The following is a 25,371-nucleotide window of genomic DNA, read 5'->3' on the forward strand; positions in this document are numbered from 1 at the left end:
ACACACAAGCACACATGAACACACACACGACACGCACACTGTGCACGCTCACACACGAGCAGCCACTTAACACTTTAACATGAGCGGGCACACACTCATGTCGCACACACGCACACTTATGGCCAAAGGAAAGGACACTTTAAATTAGAATAACAGGAACAGTGTATTGCACTACCAAAGCTAACTAGCATGTCACACATGCGCTGTAAATAACTATGTACAGATACCGAGATGTCACTCCATGTTACCTGCTACCTGTTACTGCACAATGTTGTTTCTTCTTTTGATTCTATTATATGTACCACTGTATTGCACATCGTTGCGGGCAAGACCACCCGCATTTCATTGTATACCTGTATGCCGTGACAATTAAAACTCTTGACTTGACTTGACTTGACTTCTCCTGTATGTCTCAGTTGGGAGCCCTTCTCCTGTATGTCTCAGCTGGGATCCCTTCTCCTGTATGTCTCAGTTGGGATCCCTTCTCCTGTATGTCTCAGCTGGGATCCCTTCTCCTGTATGTCTCAGCTGGGAGCCCTTCTGTTTCAATAACGAGATGTGTTATGGTTTGTAACCGACCCCAATCGCACAACACAAGACAGGTATGAGTAAGCCAAAACAGGGCATTTATTTCTTACATAACAAAAAGCAGCACAGTCCCTTTAAGGGAGAACACAAAAACACTAGAGTCAAAGAAATATGGAAAATGCGGCACTGTGCCTTTAAGAGGCGAACAGGCTAAGGGACTAAGGCTAAGGGACAGGGCCAGGGCTAAATGTCAAGGACCAGGACCAGGGGAACTGGAGAGGGGGACAGGGACAGAGGCCCGGAGAGGCGGGCTGGAGACAGGGACAGAGAACAGGGTTAAGGCCTTGGACAGGGCGAGGGCCAGAGCTGCTTACAGGGATGAGGACAGGGTTTCCGACGGCGGAGGCCTGGCACGGGGACAGGGGCCCGACGGCGGAGGCCTGGCACGGGAACAGAGGCCCGACGGCGGAGGCCTGGCACGGGGACAGGGGCCCGACGGCGGGGGCCTGGCACGGGAACAGGGGCCCGACAGCGGGGCCTGGCACGGAGATCCTCCTCCTCCTCTTCGGATGCTGCAGACGGGCAGCGCAGAACAAAGGGGGTCCCAGGGGACCGGGATGGGAACACGCCGTCCTCCCGTGGAATACTAGGGAGCGACAACGAGCCTGGGTCCAAGGGGAACGGGATGGGCACACGCCGTCCTCCCGTGGAATACTAGGGAGCGACGACGAGCCTCACCCCCAGGAACGAGGATCACGAAGAGACGCCTTCCTCCCGTGGAATCGGGAGCGATGACGAGCCGGCTTGACGCGGCAGGTGATGGTAACGTACAGGATGGTAACGTACAGAACTCCATGAACACAGAGTGTACACAGATACAGATACAGAACGAACACAGAGTCCAGAACACAGAACGACCCGACCAGGACTGGAGGGGAGTCTGCAACCTATGTACTCTCCCGAGGTGATTGTAAACTCCCAACAGGTGCGTGAAGGTAGAGGATCAAGGATGTCCAAGGGTGGGGGCTGGTGAAGAGTAGAGGAGAGTAAATCATCGCAAGGGTGGGGGCTGGTGAAGAGTAGAGGAGAGTAGACAGGGAAAACACAGGAAAAAGGTCCAGGGACAGGCGAATCCTAACAAGATGAGACGGTGGTCTGGTGTAATTGACTATTCGTTGTTGTCATCAAGCAGCGCCATTGTACACTGGTCAACCTCCATATAACATTCACGTAACACATACATTTACCTAGGCTACCACTAGGTGGCAGTGAGATCCTGTAACATCTCCCTTTCTTTAATAACAGTTAAACAGAGACAGAGACCTACTGACTAGGCTCCACTACAAGAAACAACATAACATGTTCCATCTTAATTAATAACAAATAATAAACATCCTGCAACATTATAAGTTGTTGTATATGATCCCCATTTTTTTTGTTTTTCTTTGTTTTTTCTTTCTTATACAACAATCCTTTAGCAAACAATAAAGACTACAGATCAAGTCTTTTAGGAGCCCGGATCTGCCGTCCGTAGAGTGACATCTCTGGGGGCTTTGCTGGGGTGGTTATCGGATGAACAGGTGGGCTGTCTGCCTGCCTGGGTGGGGTAGCGCATGCCTCGTTACCACCCAGCTCTTCGACCAGTATCTCTGGTCCCGCCTGGCTCAAGGGGGGCCCATTCCTCAGCAAGCTGCTCTCCACACGGTATTCCGTGTTCTGTGGTGTGGTTGGCTCTGCCACACGAAGATCAACTCTGTTTCGGCGGTATAGTGATCCCTGCACCTCGACCAGGTAAGACCGTGGGGCAACCTTCTGCATGCAGGATCCCCGTCTCCAGATGCCTGTTCGGTCACCAGGCAACGGCTTCATCCGCACTGCTTGACCTACCATGAGCTCTGGTAAATCCTTTGCTGAGCTGTCATAGCTTGCTTTGGAGACCTGCCTCCTGTGATGCAGCTTGTCCAACACCCCCGTCACCACACATGGTTCCAACAGCCTGTTGGCCACCGGTAGCGCCGTCTTCAGACGCCTCGACATTAACCGCTGTGCTGGACTGCTGTCCATGCCTTCCGTTGGCGTGTTGCGCCACTGCAGGATCGCTTTCCAGGTGTCGCCACCTTCTCTGTGCGCTTTTCTGCATAAGTTCTTTGCTATCTTTACTGCGGCTTCAGCTTTCCCATTGGCCTTGGGATGACGTGGAGATGAGGTGATGTGTTCAAACTCCCACTCTGCTGCAAACCGCTTGAACTGGTGACAAGAAAACTGAGGGCCGTTGTCAGAGATGACCCGATCAGGCTGACCGTGGCGAGCGAACTGGGCTTTGAAGCGTTTGATTGTGGTCTCGGCTGAAAGATCAGGGAGTAGATCGATTTCCCAGAAGTCAGAGTGATGATCGACTATCAGGAGAAAGTCTTTGCCATTATGTTGGAAGAGGTCCGTGCTTACAATCTGCCAGGGGCGTGTTGGCAGCTTGTGGGACATCATCGACTCTTTCTGCTGCTCAATGGCATACTCGTTACAGACTGTGCACTTTCCCACAAAGTCTATGATGTCAGCTCGCATCCCTGGACAGTACAGCGTGTCGCGTGCTTGCCTGTAGCAGGCCTCGCCCCCTATGTGGCTTGAGTGAACCCGTGCCAACATCTCGGGACGCAGCACTTTGGGGATAACAACCCTGTCGCCTTTGAACAGCACTCCATTTTTAACACTAAGCTCCTCCTTGTAAGCCCAATATCCTCTCACCTCTAGTGCAGCCTCTTCTTTGAAGTCAGGCCAGCCCCTCAATGTCACTGATTTCACTGCCCGGAGCTGTTCATCTTTCTCTGTGTGCTGTCGGATTTGTATGAGTCTCTTGTCTGTGACATTGAGATAGTCGGCCTGGTTGATGTGCTCTACATCCATCTGTTCTGCTCCCAGACTGCAGACTGTGTGCACACCGTGCCTGGAGCTTGTGGGTGTGTCTGACACTGTGGCTCTGCTAAGCGTGTCACTCACATACATCTCCGGCCCGGGCTTGTACACAACCGTGAGAGTGTAGCTCTGTAGTGCCAGCAGCATGCTCTGCAGGCGCTTCGGGGCATTCAGTAGGGGCTTGCTGAATATGGCGACGAGGGGCTTGTGGTCAGTCTCTGCTGTGATGTTGTTGCGCCTATACAGGTACTGATGAAAGCGTTGGCACGCGAACACAATGCTGAGACATTCCTTCTCGATTTGGGCATAATTCTGCTCCGTCGGTGTGAGCGCTCTTGAGGCGAATGCAACAGGCTGGCCCTCCTGCAGCAGGACACAGCCCAGGCCATGCTGACTCGAGTCACTCTGGATTGTCACCGCCTTCGTCACGTCGTAGTAACGCAGCACAGGTGCTGTAGTCACCAGCTGTTTCACTTCCTGCACTGCCGCGTCATGTTTTGGGAGCCAGTGCCACACTGCGTCCTTATCCAGGAGCCTCCTCAGTGGCTCGCAGACCTCTGAAAGGCGTGGCAGAAACTTGGCCAGGTACGTGACGAAGCCAACGAACCGCTGCACGGCCTTCATGTCGGTGGGGGGGGGGCATGTCTCTGACTGCCTTCACTTTCTCCGGATCAGCTTTCAATCCTTTTGATGACAGGATGTGCCCGTGAAAATGAACCTCTGCCACTTTGAACTGGAGCTTTTTCATGCCAAGCCGCAGCTTGACCTGTCTGCATCTGTCCATGAGAGCCAGCAGCTTGGCGTCATGGTCTTGTCCTGCCTCTTCGTCTGTCTCTCCACAGCCCACGATTAGGATGTCGTCTGCTATGGGCTCCACCCCGCTGAGTCCCAGCAGGAGCTCGTGTTGTTTCCGTTGGTACACCTCCGGTGCCACCGAGACGCCGAAGGGGAGTTTCAACCACCGCTTGCGACCCCAGGGTGTCCAAAACGTGGTCATGTAGCTGCTGGGCTCGTCCAGCCTGCACTGGAGGAAAGCGTCCCTCGTGTCCACCAGGGTGAAGACCCTAGCCTTGGGGAGCTTGTAGAGTATGTCTTCCAGAGTGGGCATGATATAGTGCAGTGGTGCCCAACCAGTCGATTTTTAATTTTTTTTTGCTAAATCAACTCTTCCTCTCCTTGTTAACTACAACAAGCAATGCTGTTTGTTATTTAAGATGAGGTCGGACTCGGCACTGACAGATTTGTGTTCATTATGCTGCTTTTATAAAGCCTCAAATGACGGCTTACAATATACAATTTTGGCTGGTAGCTCTCGGGCTAGGTGGTAAATAAAAAAGTAGATCTTGGTTCAAAAAAGGTTGGGCACCCCTGATATAGTGTGACCGCCGCAGAGCCTGGTTGAGATGCTTTGGATCTATGCATATCCGCAGCTTGTCTGGTTTTTTGATGATAACCATGTTGCTGATCCAGTCAGTTGGCTCTGTGACTGGGATGAGGCAGTGAGATCCTGTAACACCTTCTCCTGTATGTCTCAGCTGGGATCCCTTCTCCTGTATGTCTCAGCTGGGAGCCCTTCTCCTGTATGTATCAGCTGGGAGCCCTTCTCCTGTATGTCTCAGTTGGGATCCCTTCTCTTGTATGTCTCAGTTGGGATCCCTTCTCTTGTATGTCTCAGCGGGGAGCCCTTCTCTGGCACACGCATGGCACATGCTAACCGCTACATAGTGCTACTTTTGTGATAATGCCACACAGCAAATAAAAAAGGAAAATAATCAAATGCATCTAAAGCTTTAGCGCGAGCAGTTAGCTAAATTAACCCTTTCACTGCCACACAACAGAATGTTAACCCTTTACTATCACACTACCGACGGTAACCGATGGTAGTGTGACAGTAAAGGGTTAACCTTCTGTAGTGTGGCAGTGAAAGGGTTAACCGGCTGTCGTGTGGCAGTGAAAGGGTTAACCTTCTGTGTATTGTCACAGTGAAAGGGTTAACCGTTTGGTAGTGCGGCAGTGAAAGGGTTACGGTCATGTGGCCTTGGGAGCCCTATGACGCTGAGTACACCAGAGGCTGTTCTGCGTGGGTGGGAGGGGGGGGGGGGGGGGGGGTGAGCCAGATTAAAGGGAGAGAAAAGCCTCACAGATAATAGACAGTCAGAGAAGGAATGACAGAGAGAGGGCGCTATAAAGCCTTGCATTCGTCACAGATCAATGGGTCAAAGCTGACTCAGCTGTACTGGCAAGAGAGAGAAGGAGAGAGAGAAAGAGAGAGAGAGGGGGATCAAGGGAAAAACAAATGAAGGGAGGAGGGAGTGGTTCTAGCTGGGTGGGGGGGGGGGTGATGTACTGCATGCAGGCACATGAAATATTAATCTCCCGCTACTGCAGTCTGCGATGCAGTGTAGGACTAGCGCATGAGAACACTGATCACATTAGAGTGAGAGAGGGAGAGGGAGAGGGGGGGGAGAGGTGAGGAGAAGGGAGGAGCTGGGAGCAGAGGAGAGGAGAGAAGAGAATAGGAGAGAGGGGAGAAGAGGAGAAGAGAGGGGAGAGAAGAGGAGAGGAGAAGAGAGGAGAGAAGAGGAGAGAAGAGGAGAGAAGAGGAGAAGAGAGGGGAAAGAAGAGAAGATAGGCGATAAGAAGAGGGGAGAGAAGAGGAGAGCAGTGAATAGGAGAGAGGGGAGAGCAGAGAGGGGAGAGAAGAGAGGAGAGAAATTAGAGAAGAGAGGAGGATATAATGCATTCTGTAGAGTATATCTATATCTGTACATATCCCTTAACCACTCTTACTAGTTATGCTGCTGGCCAGTGTGACTTACTACTATAGTGTCTTTATATATGTATCACTGTACATACATCTGAATTAATATTACAACTCTGTACATACATCTGATTAGCACTACACTCAGTAGTACTCATTTATATATTTTATACCCAGTTTCATCACCTGTCATCTTACTATTGCACTTTACTGTTACACTCTGGTTGGATGCCAAACTTATTTTCATTGTACTGTACTTGTGCTGTATAATGACAATACATTTTAATCGAATGTAATATAAGAGAGGGGAGTGAAGATACAAAGAGAGGAGAAGAGGGGATAGAAGAGGAGAGCAGATACTATGGGAGAGGAGAGGGGAGGTGAGGAGATTAGAGGAGGTGAGGAGAGAAGAGGAGGAGAGGAGACAAGAGGAAGAGAGGAGAGAAGAGGGGAGAGGAGAGAAGAGGAGGAGAGAAGAGGAGAGGGGAGGTGAGGGGATTAGAGGAGAGGAGAGAAGAGGAGGAGAGGAGACAAGAGGAGGAGAGGAGAGAAGAGGGGAGAGGAGAGAAGAGGAGGAGAGAAGAGGAGAGGGGAGGAGAGAAGATGGGAGAAAAGAGGAGAGCAGATACTATGGGAGAGGGGAGGGGAGGTGAGGAGAGAAGAGAGGGGAGAGAAGAGGAGGAGAGGAGAGAAGAGGAAGAGAGAAGACGAGAGGGGGAGGGGAGGAAATTAGAGGAGGAGGGGAGAGAAGAGGAGATGAGAGAGAAGAGGAGGAGAGGAGAGAAGAGAGTGAAGAGAGGGGAGGTGAAATATATCGCAACATCTTGAACCTATAGAATATATATAGCAACATCTTGAACCTATAGAAAATATATAGCAACATCTTGAACCTATAGAATATATATAGCAACATCTTGAACCTATAGAAAATATATAGCAACATCTTGAACCTATAGAAAATATATAGCAACATCTTGAACTTATAGAAAATTTTTAAACAATATGTTTATTGGTATTTTCTTTTATTTTTTTTCAGTTTTACAGCATCAGTTCAACAGTTCAACAACCATACAAAAGGAAATGCAGCCAACTTCCCCCCTCCCCGAGTTACAGAAAAATAGATACAAAATACCCCCCCCTGAAATAAAAATAAAAAATCAATATAAACAAAATAAAATAAAAACCTCTAGGCCAGACCCCCCCTCCCCTCCCCCAGACTAGGACCTCAACAAATTCAGTTTTTCTTTTTTTTTACACATTTTGAGAATTTAGTAAACCCAGTTACACCCGTCTAACAGGTGCCCATACTTCTACACCAAACAAATAAATATCTAACGTTACATCTTTTCTCTTCAAAGAGCAACTAATAACATTTACAGTATCATTCATTGCAACATATTCCCATCAGAAAGACAAAAGGGAGCTTCAATAATAGCCTACATCGTCAACCTACTATGTAATCTGTTCTAAGTATTGCCTAAACCCAGCCCAGCATTTATCAAAGAGATGTGGTTTTTTCTTAAGATCGAACATTATTTTCTCTGATGCCATGTACGAAGAGATTTCACTAAGCCACATAGACATGGGGGGGGATTCAGCACTTTTCCACAGCATGGCAATACACTTGTTCCCTGCAATCAACATCGCAACATCTTGAACCTATAGAAAAGATATCGCAACATCTTGAACCTATAGAAAAGATATCGCAACATCTTGAACCTATAGAAAAGATATCGCAACATCTTGAACCTATAGAAAAGATATCGCAACATCTTGAACCTATAGAAAAAAGATATCGCAACATCTTGAACCTATAGAAAAAAGATATCGCAACATCTTGAACCTATAGAAAAGATATCGCAACATCTTGAACCTATAGAAAAGATATCGCAACATCTTGAACCTATAGAAAAGATATCGCAACATCTTGAACCTATAGAAAAGATATCGCAACATCTTGAACCTATAGAAAAGATATCGCAACATCTTGAACCTATAGAAAAGATATCGCAACATCTTGAACCTATAGAAAAGATATCGCAACATCTTGAACCTATAGAAAAGATATCGCAACATCTTGAACCTATAGAAAAGATATTGCAACATCTTGAACTTATAGAAAAGATATCGCAACATCTTGAACCTATAGAAAAAAGATATCACAACATCTTGAACCTATAGAAAAGATATCGCAACATCGCAACATCTTGAACCTATAGAAAAGATATCGCAACATCTTGAACCTATAGAAAAGACATCGCAACATCTTGAACCTATAGAAAAGAATCGCAACATCTTGAACCTATAGAAAAGATATTGCAACATCTTGAACCTATAGAAAAGATATTGCAACATCTTGAACCTATAGAAAAGATATCGCAACATCTTGAACCTATAGAAAAGAATCGCAACATCTTGAACCTATAGAAAAGATATCGCAACATCTTGAACCTATAGAAAAGACATCGCAACATCTTGAACCTATAGAAAAGATATTGCAACATCTTGAACCTATAGAAAAGATATCGCAACATCTTGAACCTATAGAAAAGATATCGCAACATCTTGAACCTATAGAAAAGATATCGCAACATCTTGAACCTATAGAAAAGATATTGCAACATCTTGAACCTATAGAAAAGATATCGCAACATCTTGAACCTATAGAAAAGGTATCGCAACATCGCAACATCTTGAACCTATAGAAAAGACATCGCAACATCTTGAACCTATAGAAAAGATATTGCAACATCTTGAACCTATAGAAAAGATATCGCAACATCTTGAACCTATAGAAAATATATCGCAACATCTTGAACCTATAGAAAAGATATCGCAACATCTTGAACCTATAGAATATATATCGCAACATCTTGAACCTATAGAAAAGATATCGCAACATCTTGAACCTATAGAAAAAAGATATCGCAACATCTTGAACCTATAGAAAATATATTGCAACATCTTGAACCTATAGAAAAGATATCGCAACATCTTGAACCTATAGAAAAGATATCGCAACATCTTGAACCTATAGAAAAGATATCGCAACATCTTGAACCTATAGAAAAGATATTGCAACATCTTGAACCTATAGAAAAGATATCGCAACATCTTGAACCTATAGAAAAGATATCGCAACATCTTGAACCTATAGAAAAGATATGGCAACATCTTGAACCTATAGAAAAGATATGGCAGGGGTGCCAGGGTGGCGTGCCAGGGTGGCGCACCACGTAACGAGGCCGTCCCGGGTGTTCGACTCCCGGACCCGGCAACAACCTTTGCCGAATGCCTTCCCCAATATCTCTCTCCCATCCTTCCTCTCTGCTGGACTTGTATCCGAAAGCAATAAAATGCCGAAAACAAATCCAAAAAAAGAAAAAGAAAAAGATATTGCAAGAAAGAGAAACATCTCCTCAGTTTCCTGAACAGCTAAAACAATGGCTGCCGCCGCTGCTGCTCTTCTCCTGAGCCCCACTCTGTATTCTCTGTGTCACCCTCCTCCTGCAAGGCCCCAGGAAGTACTCTGTCTTCCTTTTCCAATCCTTTCCCCCCCAAGAAATACGTCCTTCTCGCCTCCAAAGAGCTGTATAATAACAACAACCCTATAAGAGTCTAAGCCTCGATAGACATTGATAGGATCCCGCCAGTCCTGCTGCTATTCTAGAGGCTAAAAATACAGCCAATTAATGCTTCCAGTTTTTTTTCACAATTGTTTAAACACATTATTTGGAACGTCAGACACAACAACGTGCACAACCTGACCACAACTCATGTACCAACCGCTAAACCAATTCTGCTAGACACATTTTCTGACTTAGACTCAGATTCCCATTCCATACCACACATTTTTCACAACACTACACACAATTCACTATATCTTGCACACTCCTCCTGAATTCCCTCTCTTGGCGTTCACACAGAACAACACACTGCCAACCACGTTTCTAAACTCCAAAGGCTGTTGTTCACTTATTCCAAAATATAGCACCGGTGAGTTTATCCACACTGGACCGTGTTCTCCAACAAAGGGAGAGAGAGAGTGAGAGAGAGTGAGAGAGAGTGAGATAGTGAGAGGGTGAGAGAGAGGGAGAGAGAGAGAGAGACAGAGAGGGCTTAGTTCCACCAGTGTTCTTCCTGCTGTGAGTTTGCTTCGTATGAAACCCGAGTACAAAAGGCCAAGGATTTACTACCTTATGATATGAATAACAAACAGCGTCTGTTTTCCAACGCCGTTCACTGAAATCAACACTGACCTTCCTCAATGTCAAAATCACCAGCGGGCGATGTTCCATTTTAAGGCTGAACTAATTCAATAAGGTACAGTGGTATCATGACAGGTGAGAGTCAGCGCACGTAGAGCAATGGCCCAAGGAAAGAGATTCAGATATGATTCTAAATATAACAAGGTCAAGGTCAATTGCACTTGACCTATGTACTGAATCATGTAATTGTTTTTAATCCATCATTGTAGTAATTGTAATTCATTGTAATTATTAACTGTTATGATATTTGTGTCCTTTGTTAACTCGTCATCACTGTAAATGAGGGAAACCTCAGTGCTTTCACGAGTATAAATAAAGGTTTGAAATGAACTTTATTTATTTATATAGCACATTTAAAACCAACCGAAGTTGCACCAAAGTGCTTTACAATATAAAAACAGAAATACTAAAGTAAAAATACAAAATACAGTATACACACAAAATCAAAAAGCCAATAAAAAGTCTTCAGCTGTGCTTTGAACATCTCTAGGGTCTCTGGGCAGCAGACCTCATTGTCAGTGTGGAAGACTGTTCCATAGTTTAGAGGCAGCCACCGCAAAAGCTTGGTCGCCTTTTGTCTTTAGCCCAGACCTTGGCACATCTAAAAGTAATTTATTGGAAGACCTCCGTGCTCTAGCTGGGGTGCAGACATGGAGGAGTTCAGCTAGTTGCTGCAGGGCCAGACCATTTAAGGCCTTGAACACAAACAAGGGTTGAGGAAGGAAGTGCTAGTGTGGCAATTTTTTTTAACCCTTTCACTGCCGCACTACTAAACGGTTAACCCTTTCACTACGACAACACAGACGGTTGAACCTTTCACTTCCACACGACAAAGGGTTAACCCTTTCACTACCACACTACCGAAGGTTAACCCTTTACTATCACACTACAGGCGGTGGTTAACCGTCTGTAGTGTGATAGTAAAGGGTTAACCTTCTGTAGTGTGGTAGTGAAAGGGTTAAAGTATTTTTGAATGACAACACCAAGAGAGACGTATCAGGCTATAAAAGCGCTATATAAATATATATATATATATATAAATTTACCATTTACTATTCCAAATATTGTCATGTTTTGTCAATCTACCTAATGACCAACGGGGGAGAGACATTCTCGTCTCTATACGATACAGAATGAGTCCATCCTCTACATTCAATAATGTACTGCAATGCAGCAAAGGCACCCTCTCTGTCTGTTTCTCTCTCTGTCTGTTTCTCTCTCTGTGTGTAAACAGCAGATACTATGGTGGTTCAGTGGTTTACTACCTTATTTGCATTGTGACCCACTTACTGTAAAGGCATTAAGTACATTTTGCAAACGTGTGTGTGTGTGTGTGTTGTGTGTGTGTGTGTGTGTGTGTGGGGGGGGGGGGGGCAGCAGAGAGACCAGGGGGCAGGGCATAAAAACTAGGGTCATACATGCCTAGGCAATGTGAACAAAACCTCAAAAGTAGGGATGCACCGATCAGACTTTTTCAGTCCCAATACCGATAGCGATACCTGGGCTTTGGTTATCGGCCGATTCCGAGTACCGATCCGATACCCATTGTTCAATTAATAAACTGTATGCCTCACTGTGTGGAAGAGACTGGGATCATTCTTTTGTGTGAGGCAACATCAGGCTCGACTTAAAACATTACTTTCCTAACTTAGTGAAACAAAATGTAACAATTTAACACATAGATATAAATGTACTGAATTGTTATTTCTTATTTTATTTCTTATTATAAAAAATATATATATATTTTCTTTAAATACGTTTTATTTAAAAAAAAATTATACCTGATCCAGCTATTTTAGTCATATCGGGGCCGATATCCGATTTCAATATCGGATCGGTGCATCCCTACTCAAAATGCAAATAAATTATCTATTGTGAATGTCCCATTTGAATGTGACTGAAAAGTTATCCAAATGAAATGACTTACAGGTCGGACTTCCCCCGTGGTGTTGGTGTATTGCCGCGCCAGGCCGAAGTCCAGCATGAAGCACTTTCTGTACGTTGAAGGCAGCCTCCCCATAGCAAAGTTTGACTGGAGGAAAGAAAAGGTTGTTTTGAATCATTTGAATCAATAATACTACTTAGTGTAACTGAAGAAATCAGACTAGGCTGCTGCCTACTATATCACAGAAAACTGTTAGACGAGTAATGATGACCAAATAAAATAAATACTGAATTCATGCCTCTCATTGCAAGAATAGAACCAAGCCATCCGAACACACCCTAAAGAATCCAAACACACCCTAAAGAATCCAAATACAACCTAAAAGCATCCAAACACACCCTACAAGCATACAAATACAACCTAAAAGAATCCAATCACTCCCTAAAAACATCCACACATGCCCTAAATACATCCAACCACACCCTAAAAGCATACAAATACAACCTAAAATAATCCAATCACTCCCTAAAAGCATCCAAACACGCCCTAAAAGCATCCAAACACACTGTAAAAGCATCCAAACATGCCCTAAAAGCATCCAAACACTCCCTAAAAACCTCCAAACACGCCCTAAAGAATCCAAACACGCCCTAAAAGCATCCAAACACGCCCTAAAAGCTGGAAGCATTCAAACACATTTTCTCAGTGTCAGTCATTAAAGGATTTTTGGTTATTTTCAACATAGACACAATTTTTCTAGAATCCGGTAGATCACATTGGTATAGATTCCAAAATCTCGCCAATAGGACCAATACTGAGCAAGTTGTGTTTTACTTGATTGCAGATCTCACAGCTGCAGATCACTCTAATGAACCACACAACCAGTGTTTCCCCTGTAATTGTACAGAGAACCGCCACCAGGGCCAAAAGATAATTGGAAATCAATAATCATTTGCGTTTGGGAGTGTTAATTTTGTCAACGAAAATTATGACTAAAGATGTTCGTCAACAAAGCTTTTTCCCCCGACAAGAACGAGACGTGACGTCACGTTAATGTTGATCCTGTGACACTAACGTGACTAAATTATTAATTAAATATCGTTGACCACAACTGAGTTGTTGACCACAATTTATGTTGACTAAAACAAGATGAGACAAAATAATTATAACTTTTAGAATAATTCACGTTATTATTTCAGCATTTCCCGTTTCCGGGTTAAGCTCTGCAGCGTTTATGGCCCACTAAAAGCCAAGCTACATACGTGAGGCTAAAAACCGCATCCCAGGTCTCTCGTGACTACAGCTTATACCAATAACCATGAACGGAATCTGCTATTCTCTCAACACTCCTGCGGCAGCCGAACAGTTCTACCAAAAGAACATTGCATTTAAGACGACGGAGGCTGAGAGGATGGCTAGGCTGCGAGAAGAGCTAATAGCCTGGGACCTACTGTATATCACACAGGCTTGCTTTCCTCCGTAGATACTCCTTCGTCTGTGTACACCCACTACTATCAACATTACACATGGATACAAGGACAAGACCACGTTCACTTAAAAAGGTAATGTTGGTATGAAAAGAAAAGACACAAACGAGTACTAACACAGAGTGAGATGGACCCTACTACTAGTATAAGTTGTTAATGAATCCCTTTAGCGCTTGAAGTGCACCAAAACATCGTAATGACTTTTTATTTTTCATATAATGTTGGGTACATGCTCAGTAGAGTTAGAAGGCTCCCAGTCTTAGGGGCTGTGATATTTTGTTACCACTAGTGCAGTCAAAATTAACGCGTTAACTTTGGAGATTAATTTAAATTATGTAACGCGTTACGAAAACGTTAACGCCGTTAACGCAGCCAAACTAGATAGAGCGAGCCGCCTGGTTAGAGGACAGTCACTGGCGCGAAGATGGACAAAGGCGGACTTTTAGGTGGAAAGTTTCAGTTTAAAAAGTTGCCCGACGGCTCGTTGGATAAATCTAAAACAATTTGCGCAATTTGCAAAGCTGAATTTAACTACCATAGGAGTAGTACGTCTTTGGCGTATCGTCTAAAAGCAAAACATGCTGAAGGCATCGCCAATCTACGCTGATGGATATGAGGCGCCAGTTGGGACAATAGCTTGATGGAGTGTGGTGCTCGTGGGCTAACTAAACATGCCAGTGAGAAGGTAACCGACTCCTTGGTTATGTGGATAGCAAAAAACTGCCGGCCAATTGACGTAGTTGAAGACGGACTGAGAGAGGTTATTCGAGCGGCATCGGGAGATACTTCTTATAATCCACCCTCGAGAGGAACCATAGTGTCAAGAATACACATAGTCCATCAAACGCCCAGGAATTAAAAGAGCAGCAAGTTGCACACGGACATAAGCAAGAATCACTCGCCCAGGACGTTGCAACAAGATGGAATTCCACCCTGGAGATGGTCAAGCGGATCCGGAGAAACAAGTCTCCACTGACCGCCACACACACACACACACACACACACTGTATAGATACATACACATACTGTATAGATACACACACTGTATAGATACACACACACACACACTGTATAGATACATACACACACTGTATAGATACACACACACTGTATAGATACACACACAGTCACACACTGTATAGATACACACACACACTGTATACATACACACACACATACTGTATAGATACACACACATATATACTGTATAGATACATACACTCACACACACACACACACACACACTGTATACACACACACACACACACACACACATACACCTCACCTCTATGTCAGTCTGAAAGTTGAACAAGGCCACATCGTTCAAAAGAAGCGAGCTTCTTTGTCCCCTGATAACGTAAACAGACTGCTGGTATGCCTCAGTAACTGGTAAAGTGTAAAGAAGGACTAAGCCAAATTGTCTCTATGGAGTGAAAAATGTTCAACGTTCTGAACTCTCTTTGCAGTATCTTTGCCTGTTCTTTTTTGCATTGACTCATGCACCTTTTTGAAAATCATCTAACACATTTTTGTTGTTAATATGATTTATATTACTTGTAGTTCATACAAGACATTATCGTCCTCTAAGCCAATCTGCACTTTAGAGATGTCCGTGTTTCGGTGCCATGCTTAAAGGGCAAGGTTGTTTTGGTTTTTATTCCATTTTAATAACCTACTCAATGTCACAGAGCGGCACTGCAGATTTACCCCACTCTTCGAATTCTGAAAAGTGCATTACCGGCCAGATCCTCTTAGGGGCGCTGTCTCGATAATGCAGTGTTCCCTGTGGCAGAACGGTGCACTATTTTTTTTTTACTTTCAATGGAGTTTACTGTTAGCTGGATTCTATACGTGTAGCCTGTAGCTTGGAATACCTTTTGCGACGCCGAATTCACTATGCAGTAAACTAGTAAAGGAATATATCATCAGCCAATGGACATATCGATCTACCAGATGGCGATCGATAACTGGGAAATCCTTTTAGGGATCCAACCGGCCCACGGTAAGAGCTTTTTAAAGAGCTAAGTGCTAAAATGCTCAGACATTTAGTTGACTAAAACTGACTAAACGAAAAATAAATGAAGATGACTAAATATGATGAAAACAAAAAAGGAGCACTTGACACATGACTAAGACTAAAACTAAAATGAAAATAGCTGCCAATATTAACACTGGCGTTTGGGAAACGCGATGCAAGTGCCACTCATAGATTGTTTTAAATTACTTTTATAATATATAAGGAGAGAGAACGTGAGCATATGCAGATGCAGGTAATGATGGAATGTAGTGGACTGGAGACTTTTGACATCGTCATTGATTCTTCTTCCAGGCTTCTTTTTTTTATCCACTTTTTCTCCTCTTTTTCTATCCCAATTCCACTGTGCCAATTCTTCCCTCCCCTGACTTGAACGTTGCTCGCATATGCCCCCCACTGGCCGGTTGTAGGGAGGATAGAAGCCTTGCATCACGTGTCCCCTCCGGTACACGAGGAGGCAGCCCGTCACATCTTTTCACCTGCCAGCGCGGACTCTCATTGGCGAGGTGTAACGTGTGGGAGGCTCACACTACCCTCGCCATTTCCTGTCTCTGCTGTGCAGGCGTCCCCCAACCGACCTGTAGGAGTCGCTGTCCACAACGTCCAGATTACCACCCATCGACTTCCACCCCCTAACTCTGCCAATTGAGTTAGTATGACGGCTGGCCCAAGCCGGAGGCAACGCCGACAGCCGGAGTCGAACCCGGTGTCTCTTGCGTTGGTGACGAGCGCAATGTCCGCTGCGCCACCCAGCCGCACTTCTTCCAGGCTTCTTGAAGTTGAAGTACGTTTATATTTACATATTTTCTTGTGGAACCGCAATGTCACAGTATTTGTCTCTTGTTTGCACAACCTAGAAGTACAGGATGAGCCTCTTCAAAATCTGATCTGAATCTGCTACTGTAAGCAATTGATTTGATAGTTATAAGGGTTGCATTTGCTAATAGCTAGATAGCCTGATAATCAATTAAGTTAGGTCATGTTATATATATATAACAGGATTCTGAAAGCTAGCAATAATGTTACCAACAGGGAACAACCATTTTATGATTTATATGGACTTCCAACAATGTTAGGGAATCTCCGCTCAAAAAGTTTACCTACTGTACGTTGTCCTTTTATGAACAATACCTGAAAACCGATATTATAATAATATATATGTTATATATATAATAAGGTAAAATCCTTGTTGTAGTGGAGTTCTTTAGAGTGAATCAGTGTAGGCAGGGGAGGGCTCGTCCACGCTCTGATTAGAAGAAGGTGAATGAGAGAGAGCAAGAGAGAAAGAGAGAGAGCGGGCGAAGAGAGATAGTGTGCAAGAGAGAGCGTGCCCAGTGACGGAGACCATGGCCTTGCACAAGCAATGATATTATATTTATTGTGTTTGATCTCTTAGATTGGCTATTTAGCTTGTAACTGAGTCAGTCAACAAACACAGCTGGCTCCAGCACTATTAGACATGTGGTCAGCAAGCCCCAAACTATCTGGATATTTCAACATTTCGAAAGGCAATACTCTCATCTTTTCCTTCATTAGGCTAATTCATTGGTCATTTAGTCCGATAATTTCAATTGAATTTCAATCTTTCTTATCTTTATTGAGTATCCGAATATGATCATAGATTATGTCTACATCTGAGTTTTGATCATGTAAAATAATAAAATATATACATGTATACATTGGGACGATTAAAATGTTTTTTTTGGGAAGGTGGTGACCAAGGTTACTTTGGAGCCCTGACACCACCAGGCCTGGAGACAATTCTGGGGGAAACACCATCAAATAATAATGTCCAGAAAATAAGCCAAGTACCGGTATGTCTTTCGGTCAGAATGAATCCGTAAAAAAATGCCAAGACGAAAGAAATAGGGTCTAGTTTTTTAAATAACCTGAGCGATCCTTTAATAAAAGAGGTTACATACTGGTTTGATGTCACGATGCAGGAAGCCCACAGAGTGGATGGCTTCTATGGACTCCAGGATCTGTTTGCCCAGACGGAGCGTTGTGCTCATGGTGAAGGTTCCCCTGGGCTGACTCCTCCGCAGGTCGGCCAGGTTTCGGCCCTGGAACCCACACAGAGAGAAGCAGCCGTTATCGCTGAACGCTCAATGACAATGACACTATGTAACAACAACCCATCATCTACACACACACTGCACACACGTACACACTCACTTTAAACAAACACTCACTTTATTCACTTTAGACACTTTAACACACTTTATATGTATCTATTATTAAAGAGATTTGCACTACATTCATACCTCATTTGCACCCTACCCCAAGTTTTGTACCTCTGCATTCTACCTCACTGTTACTCATTTGACTCTGTATTGTATATTGTATATATGTATATTGACTTTACCTACTTTTTACTTCTTAATTTAGTTTTACTTACTTTCTTTTTACTGTATGTAGCACACTCTCAGGGGCTCATGCAGAAACAAGCATTTCATTATAAAGTATTCTGTATTTTGTTCTGACAAATAATAAACAAACTTGAAACTTGAACTTGAATGCTGAAAACCTTGTACCTCCAAAACAAATAAATCAGCATTTAATTATTATAATTTTTTAACAAAACAGTTTATCCAAAGCACTTTACAATTCGTTCCTCACATTTTACCCATTCACACATCGATGGCAGAGGTAACCAATTCAAGGTGCCAAACTGCTCATCAGGCAGCAATTAGGGGTGTCTTGCTCAAGGACACTTCGACACACTGCCCGGGAGGAACGGGAATCGAACCAGGAGCCTCCGGGTTGCCAGGCGGCTGCTCTACCTCCCATGCCACTGTTGCCCCCCAGCCTAGAGAAAGGTTGTCTTAACTTCATCAACTGCATTGTGTGCTATGGCTATAGCCTGTTTCTGAACTCGCTGTGGCTATATCCTATCAACGCTACAAATCAGACATCGCTGCATTCTGTCAGGCTTTTAATGACAAATTCCTTGATGTTGGTCTATTAGAAAACAATCAATCTGTGAATATGGTGAGCAGGGGAGAAGGAAGAAAAGATCTGTCTAACTCTGGATTCAGGTTTGAAGGCAAAAGGATGTGTCATAAAATGTGTCATTATTGAAATTGGGAGCATAAACACAAACCAATAAGTGGAAGGTTGTATAGCTTCCCCCACTAACCAATAGAGACGCAGCGAAGTAGAGCGTGGTCTTCGCTGCATCCGGGAAGGCGCGGCGGCCAGATCTGTCACAGGGTGGCGCGCACAATAACAATACTCAACCAGTAGGGGGTGCTCATGTTACACCTACAGTATGTAGCCACATCGATTTAGATGATTCCATGTGCATTTTGTACATTTGTAGTGCCCCCTAGTGGTCGATTTGAATGGGACTTCCAGGGTATGTTTTGGGCACTTATCTGGACATACCCCGCACATTTGGTGATAATTGACCTAACGGTTGTTGACTTACATTACATCTATCTATGTGCTGAGCCACGCCTTTTGAAGTTCATTGGTTAATATTAAAAAAAATATATATATATATAAACAAGCCTTAGGGCCCGCGTCCACCTATCTCACAAAAACACTGATAGTGCGCCGGCAGCGCTGGCATGAAGCGCATCTTGTAGATGACAGAAAGAAATCTACAGCCATCCTTTTATCGTTTTTTCATGCCGCGGTTTTGCACATATTATAGCATATTTTAATAACTTTATTGTATATTAATTATATATATAGTTATTGCCTGACACCACAGTTCGCCCTTTGCTTTTTATTAGCTTTTTAGTAGTGTATTCGTGTAGTTATTATTATTAGTGTATTTGTGTTTTGTCGCGAATCTCAATGGCCCGTCTACTGTGGGAGACAGCCAAGACAGGCAGCAACAGTATAACAGTAACAACACTTCTGCTTGCTTCGCATTTATTATAAAAAATATAAAAACAAAATCTTCCAAATACTGAACTGAGATATGGATTTCCCCATAGGGAGGTGTAGTGGCTACGTCATTGTTGTTTCCGGCCGGTCCACCTCACTTGAAATTGCAATGTATTTCCAATGGACACATTTCTAAATCGTCTCGTTTTAAAACAAATAAAGCATGAACATTGGCACGGTGTACCTTTCTGTGCGTATTCATCCACAATCTATAGCTCAACATAGATTCAACAACAATTCGCAATTAAAGGTAAAATAATTACGTATAATTTTATTTAAACCAAAAATGCTGAAACAATAATGTTAGATAATGTTAATGATAGAAGGGAACCCCATTTGTGCAAAAATGGAAAGCTTGCCAATGTTCATGAGGCAGAATTATTACAATAGCCGATAATAATTTTCCCAATGATAAATCCCTATACGGGTGGACATGAGGGAAACTAAAGTGACGTCAGACTACACCTCCCTATTCAAAGCGGGATCATCCCTATGTTCCCCGGGTCCTATGTTCCCCGGGTTCTATGTTCCCCGCTTTGATTGATTAATAGATTGAACATTTTATAAATTTTTATTATTTTATTAATTATTAATGTCCGCCTTGTTTCAAACGGTTAAGCTTAGGCCCTCTTTCGAACTGGTTAAGGTTAGAGTTTGGAATCAGGGCTGGTGGTCTAACATTTTCAATTAATCAATCTATCAAAGCGGGGAACATAGAACCCGGGGAACATAGGACCCGGGGAACATAGGACCCGGGGAACATAGACATGCTCCCAAGTGATCCATCTCCTCATAAGACTGTCTCTGACATAATGTCATTACTGGCATTAATTTACTAGCATTATGATATAAAAGATACTACAGGTGGAACTCTGTGGAGCCACGGCCACTTCACGTGGACTTGATGGTATATGATTATGCATGACCAAGTTCACTAATCAATACCACTATCAATAATATTACAATATTGTCAATGTCATTGACTTACCTGAAGTTGCATGACCACGTAGTTGAATTTGTCATTCCTCCCACAACCAATAAACTTACATACATGGTTTTTACCTGGAAACAAGAGATAAAAAATGACAGAATCAGTAGAAGCATACAGGAAGAGCCAGGTATAAAACCAACAGGCTACTGTTGAACTTAATTATTTCTCCTAAATGAATTGTGAAATGAATTGTGAAGTGAATTGTGAAGTGAATGCCAAAATCGGCCCGAAAAGCTTGTAAGTGGAGCTACGATGAAATTTGCTTGTAACTTTACAGACCAGCTAGCCTAGCTTAGTAGAAGTGAATGGAAGCGGATACAGACCAGCTAGCCTAGCTTAGCACAAGTGAATGGAAGCGGATACAGACCAGCTAGCCTAGCTTAGCACAAGTGAAAGGAAGTGAACAAGTGAACACACATGGTCTCCCTGCCTCCCTCCCACTGCACCTCCTCACATCGGTGACCCTTATAACCTCTGACCTCTGCAGCACGCCCCCATTACACCTCCCTCTCATTAAACAACATCCTACATAAACTATCCTGGGAAATTTACTTTTTTCAGATTTTTTTTTTTTTTTTTTTTTTTTTAATCAAGCAACCCCTATCTGTAAACTGTCTCTCTCATCGCTCAGGCGGTCTTGTCGTTTCAAGGTCTTTCTGTATTCAATCAGAATTCCAGGATCACAGAACTCACTCTTCCCACAGTCTCATTTAACTGAATAATGATCCCCGCGTTCACTGCTGCTCAGCCATTTAAACATGCATATTGACCCACCCACCTGTTTGCATCTGAATTCATTGCTCCACTCAACCATTTCATGTCACCCTCCCACCCATGTGAAGAGATATATCCTCGACCTGGTCTGCTCTGTCAACCGGCTCCTCTACATCCACCAGGTCCCCATGTCCGCTGTCAGATCATCATCTCATCCAGTTCACTATCCCATCCCCAACCCCATGTCCACAACTCCTCATGAGGAATAACCTTCCAGAACACTGAATCTATTAATGCATACTGCACCTGTGTATACTTACTTACTCATAGCATATATTTAGATTATAGGGTCTATTGTAACTATATTTATTGTAATACAAATATAACTGAGAGGGCATACAGACCCCCATCTGCACATTGATTTACACTGCCTATACCTGCTCATATGTGTATACTCAGAGTTAATTATGTAAGGGATAATGTATAGCTATGAGGTCATTGTCGCAAAATAAACGTTCTAAACGTCAGTGAAGGTCAATTATTTTGCGACAATGACAGAGTATAGGCTATACATTATCCCGCTTATTACATGGCAAACTTACTAACAATATACCTAATTCATTTTTACACCATCGACAAGACGAGATCAAATGCAGACGCAGTTCTGTTCTGTCGCTCTGCGCTGTCATCGCCAGCAGCTTCGCCGGCAGCCGGCAGGTGTGTCTGATTGGCTGCACTGATGCAGTGTGTGTCAGTGGGCTTGATTGCTACAGCTGCGAACAGCGGCCATTATTGCTCGGCAGACGTCCGTTATCGAGTAATAACGGACCTCTGACGAGCGCTGTTGACCAATCACAATCAAGCATTTCTGCGAATGTTAAAAAACGCCATGTAATAAATTGTTATATTGTTTACACTGCCTATTTTTCTTTTTACTTTTCTACTGTACTATAATTGTATGACCTGTATTATGTCTTCTACTATTACCATGTACCTCCCCTCCCCCTCCCCCATGCTGCTATGATGCCAGAATTTCCCCAAGGGGATCAATAAAGGAATATCTTATTTTATCTTATCTTATCTTATCTTTTCTTATCTTAATCCCCTCCAACTCTCAGATATATTTTCTGCCCCCGACTAAAGATTTTGATAGTCGACTAATACTCGCCAGTTCAAGCCATTAGTCAACTAGTCGCTGCAAGTTTATGATATTTTTTTTTTTTAATCTATTTTATCTATTGTGATGACTTCCAACCAGTGGTTCACTTGTCACTTGCACATCTACAGTTCATGTGAATCAGTGTGTGTTTGCATGTGTGTGTGTCCCATGTTGTTCCCAGCAGTTTGCTACACATGATCAGTGTGTGTTTGCATGTGTGTGTGTCCCATGTTGTTCCCTGCAGTTTGCTACACATGATCAGTGTGTGTTTGCATGTGTGTGTGTCCCATGTTGTTCCCAGCAGTTTGCTACACATGATCAGTGTGTGTTTGCATGTGTGTGTGTCCCATGTTGTTCCCAGCAGTTTGCTACACATGATCAGTGTGTGTTTGCATGTGTGTGTGTCCCATGTTGTTCCCTGCAGTTTGCTACACATGATCAGTGTGTGTTTGCATGTGTGTGTGTCCCATGTTGTTCCCTGCAGTTTGCTACACATGATCAGTGTGTGTTTGCATGCGTGTGTGTCCCATGTTGTTCCCAGCAGTTTGCTACACATGAATGAATGAATGAATGAATGAATGAATGAATGAATGAATGAATGAATGAATGAATGAATGAAAACTTTATTTAACAGATTGCAGAATGGGTACAATACAGTACGGCTCAATACATACAATTGTTAAGGGGATGCAGACCTGAGAAAGACGTTTGTCTTGTTTCCATCAGGGTCCCCCATTTTCAATTCATATAGACATTTATGACATACACAACATGACATTTATGGCATAGGGACATATAGGTATTTAGTACTGATACATTTGTGACATAAACGGTATTCAAATATACAGTACTGTTACCCCTAGATCCTGACAGAGTATGGGGAGGGGACTGTACATTAGGAGGGGGTGGGTGGGTGGGAGAGAAATATACATACGGCGGGGAGGGAATATATACATACATATATACTGCCACCAGTTTAAAAATACTGTAAATCAGTGAGAGTTGCCAAGTGTTACAATGGCCCGTCCAAAGATCTCTCGTCATTGTATTGACTATAGGGCTTAAACCACTACACCTTGCATTCAAGATCCTTATATTTAATGGTTATCACATGGTATCACAATTAATACAACGATAACACACATCATTCGCCAGGCCAATATACAGAATACAAAACATACATTCAAAACTAAGAATCTCTGGAAAATCTAGTACATTTACAAACCAATGAGCTTCTAGATAGACACTAGAAAATATATGCAGCCAGTATGAGCTTCTAGATAGACAGTAGGATCTATCAAATATCCACACGGGTCCTTCTGGGTTTAGATGTCCACGTTTATTTAGTAAGAATAAAAGAACAAAAGACAAAATGTACAATATTCAATGAATGGTCATTCTTCCTAAGCCAGCTCCTATCTAGGTCTATCTCCCTGGAAGTCTGCCATCAGAAGAACACAACTCTCTTTCTCTCTCTCTCTCTCCTTGAGCTCTTTTGATAAAGCAGATGGGTCTGTTCTAAAATAAAATAGTTGCATTTATGACTGACCCACGCCCCACACATCCTGGCTGTGGGTTCAACTGAAGGCCTTGAAAATAGAGTGTCCCGTATGAAGTGTCCCGGCTGCCCAGAGATAAGAGGTGAGGGAGAAGGTTATAGGCTGAATCAACCTCCCCATGGAGGTCCGGCCCCCACATTGTTACCAACCCCCTCTGGAACAGAGAGAAGAGACAGACCCAAATCCCACAGTAATGACCAAAGGTGATCAAATACAAATAAAATGGTTGCATATTGTTGTCCAACCCACCCAGAGTATGAAAATAAAGATTTTGACTTCCCCACATGAAAAGGAACAGAGGTATTGAAGATGGGAATCAAATATGTGAATATCCAATCAAACAAACGTTACCCCGGTAGGCTAGAAACTGTGTCCCTCAGAACAATGATAGAGTGACTGAGTGAATGTACCTCCTAATGACCTCATCTTTCACAACTCAGCATCTTCAAGATCAATTTAAATCCAAAACCCTGGGTAGAGGAGCTGTGAATGTCACTGATCTCTACTTCAGCTCACAAAACTCACAAAACTCACAAAACATGATCAGTGTGTGTTTGCATGTGTGTGTGTCCCATGTTGTTCCCAGCAGTTTGCTACACATGATCAGTGTGTGTTTGCATGCGTGTGTGTCCCATGTTGTTCCCTGCAGTTTGCTACACATGATCAGTGTGTGTTTGCATGTGTGTGTGTCCCATGTTGTTCCCTGCAGTTTGCTACACATGATCAGTGTGTGTTTGCATGCGTGTGTGTCCCATGTTGTTCCCCTGCAGTTTGCTACACATGATCAGTGTGTGTTTGCATGCGTGTGTGTCCCATGTTGTTCCCCTGCAGTTTGCTACACATGATCAGTGTGTGTTTGCATGCGTGTGTGTCCCATGTTGTTCCCCTGCAGTTTGCTACACATGATCAGTGTGTGTTTGCATGCGTGTGTGTCCCATGTTGTTCCCTGCAGTTTGCTACACGTGTCTGCGGTCACGTTCGCCATGTTAGTGCCGCCTCAACCATCAAGTCATGCAACATAAACTGAGTCATAGCAGCTGATCTACAACATGTGCAGAAGCACAGAGGCCCTGTTTCACTACGGGTTTGAGCCGCTGTTCATCATGTTCATAGACTTTTACATTTTCTGAATTAGTTCAAAAGAGCATTGAAATCACTTCTCCTAACCTACGAATCC

The 25,371-nt window shown here is 43.5% G+C and overlaps 1 protein-coding gene across 1 annotated transcript in view; it reads right to left on the bottom strand.

Annotated features, from left to right (window-relative positions):
* The window catches only part of LOC311241646 (tau-tubulin kinase 1-like), a gene marked incomplete at its 3' end in the record, with an annotated part of 112,925 nt that overhangs the window by 65,390 nt on the left and 22,164 nt on the right, over positions 1-25,371 (bottom strand). The window contains exons 3-5 of the mRNA XM_084330523.1: positions 20,760-20,833; positions 17,797-17,937; positions 12,395-12,499 (exon numbers count right to left, since the gene is read on the bottom strand). Coding sequence (XP_084186649.1) covers positions 12,395-12,499; positions 17,797-17,937; positions 20,760-20,833 — 320 coding nt within the window. The remainder of the gene's footprint in view (positions 1-12,394; positions 12,500-17,796; positions 17,938-20,759; positions 20,834-25,371) is intronic.

The sequence above is a fragment of the Notolepis coatsorum genome (genome assembly GCF_963971535.1).
Source record: "Notolepis coatsorum genome assembly, chromosome: 15".
NCBI classification, from domain to species: domain Eukaryota; kingdom Metazoa; phylum Chordata; class Actinopteri; order Aulopiformes; family Paralepididae; genus Notolepis; species Notolepis coatsorum.